This window comes from Cyprinodon variegatus, unplaced genomic scaffold, assembly GCF_000732505.1.
Source record: "Cyprinodon variegatus isolate N-32 unplaced genomic scaffold, C_variegatus-1.0 Scaffold1492, whole genome shotgun sequence".
Classification (NCBI taxonomy): domain Eukaryota; kingdom Metazoa; phylum Chordata; class Actinopteri; order Cyprinodontiformes; family Cyprinodontidae; genus Cyprinodon; species Cyprinodon variegatus.
This window is the reverse complement of record NW_015151945.1, coordinates 69,012-73,819: the sequence shown is the minus strand read 5'-3', so window position 1 is coordinate 73,819 and position 4,808 is coordinate 69,012. Positions and strand designations below refer to the sequence as shown.

Sequence of the window (4,808 nt, the reverse complement as noted above, 5' to 3'; positions counted from 1 at the left end):
TCTCTCAAAGGATCTGCCAGAACCTCATCTAGGTACATTCTGAATTAACACACTCGACAAGCCATCTCGCTGCCTGGCTGATCAAACTATCCATCTCTGCAGATGTCAGTGATTCCTGTCCCGGACCTGTACCAGAACCAGTTCATAATTACTCTGTATGTTTTTCAATAAACTCTGTTAAACTTTTACTCAGCCTCCTGTGGTGTTCTGCATGTGGGTTCAGCCTCTTAAGCCTATCATGACATGTACTTTGTTACTTTTACTTGAGTAAAGAAGTTTAATCAGCACTTCCACTTTTACCAGAGTATTTTTTAACGCAAGTATCTGTACTTTTACTCAAGTACGGAAAGTGAGTACTTTTGCCATCTCTGATGACAGGGTAGCCCTGTGGCTCGCTGTGCTCCGTGGTTTTCCTTCAAGACTGACAGTGATTGTTTTCTACTTTAGATCGCTGAGGAAACCTGAGATAATAGCAAATATAGGCAATTATATGTTGAAACTCTGGAAGAGATCTGATTCTTATGAAACGGGAACAATGCAGTTTGTCTGAGTGGAGTTGCCGTATTGTGATGATAATTTTCCTTTGTTAGGCGAGTTTTTGCAGAGCAGCATGACAGTCTCAAGGTAATTTGATTAAATAACATTTAATATCAACAGTATTTAACAGTACATATACTCAGCTGATATGCACGATGGCATTCTACCGCTGCTTCTCCCCCCCACTAACAGGCCGTCCATCATTCAGCGGCGGGGTTTGTGTTTCCCTGACCACAAGAAGCAATCCTCCAGATGTGTCAAAGTTTGAACGGGGGGGAGAATCAGACGATGTGCAGTTGCCAGCGTTTCAAGGTAAAAGAAATGTGTGATGGGGGGTCAGATGTGAACGGTTCTACGATGATCCCCTCTACTGTCCAAACATGGAGCTTAATGTTCAATCAATGGCTGATGGTAATGAACGGGAGCTTCTGCTGAGGATTTGTTTGGACGCTTCCAGCTGTACATCTGGGGGTTCAGGCTGCATTAAACTGGGATTTACAGCACAGATTGATTATCTATACGGGATGAAAGCAGCACAGTTCCACGAGTCATGGAGCGTACTGTAGATGATTGAAGGACACCAGAGTTCCCATTGATCCCACTGAGCAGAGACTCCTCTGAAGCAAACACTCACCGTGGTGTATTTGCCCAGCTGGCAGAGGGACGGGAAGGTTTCTTGATGAGCTTTACGGATCTTCTCGATGATGGTCTCCAGCTCAGCCGTCAGCTCGTAGCTCTCTGACAGGTCTGGCTTCGGACTTTCCTTCTTCTTCTTATTCCGATCATTTCGAACCGCTGCAGGAGAACAAATTAATATCTTTCAGATTATTGTGGAGACTTTTATCACCACAGCTTGGAGGCTAGAGCTAACAGGAGCATTAGCATTAGCTCTATGTTTGATAGAAACCTGGTAAACTAGGTTGGTTTGGTTGATCTGGTTGAGTTAAATCTGAATTTCATCAGTGATTTGACACCATTTGAAGTTTTGGTCCAGTTTAAATAACAGAAGAAGGAAAACAGACCAGCACTGCCTGCAGCATGCAGACTGTTCAATATCAGGGAATTTACCAGCTGAAGTCAGATCTGACTGGGAATCATGTTTCACTGCAGGAACGTAAAGTTTCAAAGGGTGGATGATGGGACCATCCCAGCACCAGCTGTCTGGAGGGCCTCTGGTTTCTAGGAGCGTTTGGTTTTCAGAGCAGAAGCATCTCTGCGTTGTGTTGCAGAGAAAAGCTGTTTTCATTGAATAAAGGCAGGGTTGATAGTAAAGCAGGGATTTAGAAACTATCTGCATCAACTCCTGATTTCCTGATATCTGCTGATACCTGATAACAGCAGCAAGAAGCTGCATGGACAAATCTGCACTAGAGCACATCTGCCCTGGCTTTTTGGATCATTATCAGTAGTATTATAGATGCAGGTCAGTTTTCACAAGCTAACGCTAACGGCTAGTTCAAGGAGGAAAAAACATGAGACGTCAAACATCTGCTGGAAAATAAATCATGTTAAGCTAAAGGAGGAAGAAAACCTAAACTGAGAGTGTTTCTGGAAACTGCCCTGACTGCAATTTTTGGTTCTGTTTAAGCTTTTTTGTTTTGTTTTCAGTTATACTTTCATTTGTGTCTTTCTGTGTTTTATAGTTTGTTGGTTTTATTCCCATTTTGTGTTATTCTAGTTATTTTTTATTGTAATTGAGTTCTCAGGTATTGTTTGCCCTCTTGTGTCAGTCTCCTTTCACCCAACCTGGTTGACAGAAACCTAAATATTGTCATCATTGTTCCTCAGTGAAAATGATCATATTCAAATGTCTATGTGTTTGATTAACTTCATGAAAAATTCTGTCTTTCCAAATACTCAACATGTCTTTGACTTTGTAAACCCTTGAGTCATCCTATTTGGTCGAATTAGAATAAGCTGTTGGTAATCTGTGATTCAATCAAAGCTGAATTGTCTCTTTCCTGCTGAACCAATTGAAGCTCTGGTTCAATTAAATGAAAAAAATCAGCTGATATGTGAACTTTGTTTGTTCCTTCTGCATGTAAATAAATGTGCAAAATAAATGGTGAATCTCGTCAGACCTGATGACCACACCATGTCCTGAACCAAGGAACCAATCCAAAGTCCGGACGATCCACGGCATGCTGGGTGATAAGATGGGGGCGGTGAGAGGGTGGCAGTGGAAACACAAGCTGGCAATTTAGGAAGACAGCAGCTGGGGTAATATATCCCCCTCCCTCACCAGGGCCAATCCATTACTTCTGCTCTTCAAGCAGATTACTGAGGGTGAGCAGATCAATCCGGATGATGCATTGAACATGAGAACGAATGGCTTTTTAACACTGTCTGCAGGGCAGGGAGAGAAACCACGGAGCAAATGCAGGGCTGCCTTCACTACTTCCACACACAGAGAAAAGTTCATGTTTGGTTCCAGGAATATGAGTTTCATTAATAAATGCTGCCTTTAAAGAGCCGTCAGTGTTATGGCAACGCCTCTAAATCTCAGCCCTGCTCTTATGTAATGAATTTAGCTTATTAATGGTGTGTTTACAGTTAATATTAAACCATAAAAGGTGGGAGGAATGAAGCATGGTATTTCTCCTCAGTGTTATGCCATATGCCATGATCATGGTTTTTGGACATTGGGAACTAGTGTCCATATATCATCTTGACATGATGACCAGAGAAGGAGATGCAGTTGATGACAGATGTGGGACCTCTGCGGCCCCCCCTTTTCAGCAAAAGCAGTCACAGGCAAGTCACATTGCAACCCACTGAGGTGTGACTTCCCAGCCCCCTCTGTGTTAGGACAGCAGAAAACCAGATTCCTCCTCTTTTCCTGCTCTCTCGCCCATGAAGCTGGGGTCCTCTTTGGTAGGGTCTTGGCCAGAATGGAGATCCAGACCCCCCAAAAAAACCAAGATCTCCAGAATCATCAAGGATAAGGCATTATGGTGACCTTTCAGAACCAAACTGCTACAAAACAGACCTTTTGCAACACATTTCTCTTGAGTTTCTGAACTTATAGAGCCAGACTGGACAAGAAGGACCCCTGGTGTGAGACTGAGACAAAGAAACCTCTGGTTGCTGTGGCCTGACTGCTGAGCTGCTGGATGAAACTCAAGCTTTCCAAATGGACACGGACAAAAAGGTTTGCAGGTCTGGCATGATTAGGGACAGAACAAGCAATATATGTTTACTGATGAGTAAAGACAAAGCTAACAGGATGGACTGCATGCTACGCTATGCTACAGGAATATGTGTTGAGCTGTTGTTGAAGCTCGGAGCTTTATTTCATTAAGGGTTAAACACTGATATAACATTAGTGTTCATGTGTTCCTCAGATGCTCATTACATTTCCATTAGCAAGTCTGACCAAGAGTCATTTAGTGGAATCCTGATGTCTATTTGCTGCTAGCTATTTCAAGGAGGGTAAAGAATTATTTAACTAAAGGTTATTGGTTCTTGATTAAGCAAATCTTTTAATAATTAATTATTTGGCCAAATAATGTTTTATTCACGCATTGTGAATTGGTCTGAAAACATTCCTATTTCTTTAAATTAGTGAAAAGCTAAATTGATCAGATCCCAAATTCTTCCAGATAAACTTTGGTTTCAAACTCAAAATTCATCTTAAACTGTAATATGTTTTTCAACAGTTTTCCACTTCCTCTTTGTAAATAGTAGTTTAGTTTAGTTGAGTTTTACTAGTTTTAATTAATAGTTTTAAACTGAAATATGTTTGACTTGGAGCTGAATGATTTTTGTTAATAAATTCTAATATTTTGAACAGAAGTTGTGGTGAATTTATTCCATTAATGTGCAGAAATAACAGTTTGACCATGATTAGAGCTGGAATCACTCTTTCATCTATTGTTCTAACACACAGTTAGTAGGACTGTGTGTCATAAACAGTATATAACAGCTGAAATAATATCTGATTAAATAAGATATTTTACCCCCCCTACAGGGGAGGGCAATAAACATCTTAAAGTATCAGAAATATAAATTCCCAAATTCCCAGCTCCCTGGGAATAGAATAGAATATAAATCCACAACATTAATGTAGCATCCAACCTGGATGGGTGTTGAACATAAAATCGCAACACCAGCCTTTGATGTGAATTAACTGAATAACTGAAGAGCTTCATGGATCAGAGGAGCAGCTTCTCTCCATCATTCACTTCCTCACCTTCTGAATTTGATTCATTCAGATCGTTCTCCTCTAATTATCAAGCATAATTAATGAAGATGTGGAGAAACATTGCTCT

General features: G+C 41.0%; 1 protein-coding gene across 1 annotated transcript in view; it reads right to left on the bottom strand.

The window, feature by feature from the left end:
- LOC107103632 (retinoic acid receptor beta-like) overlaps nucleotides 1–4,808 on the bottom strand; it is an 85,788-nt gene that overhangs the window by 25,790 nt on the left and 55,190 nt on the right. Inside the window, exon 4 of the mRNA XM_015403406.1 lies at nucleotides 1,172–1,332. Coding sequence (XP_015258892.1) covers nucleotides 1,172–1,332 — 161 coding nt within the window. The remainder of the gene's footprint in view (nucleotides 1–1,171; nucleotides 1,333–4,808) is intronic.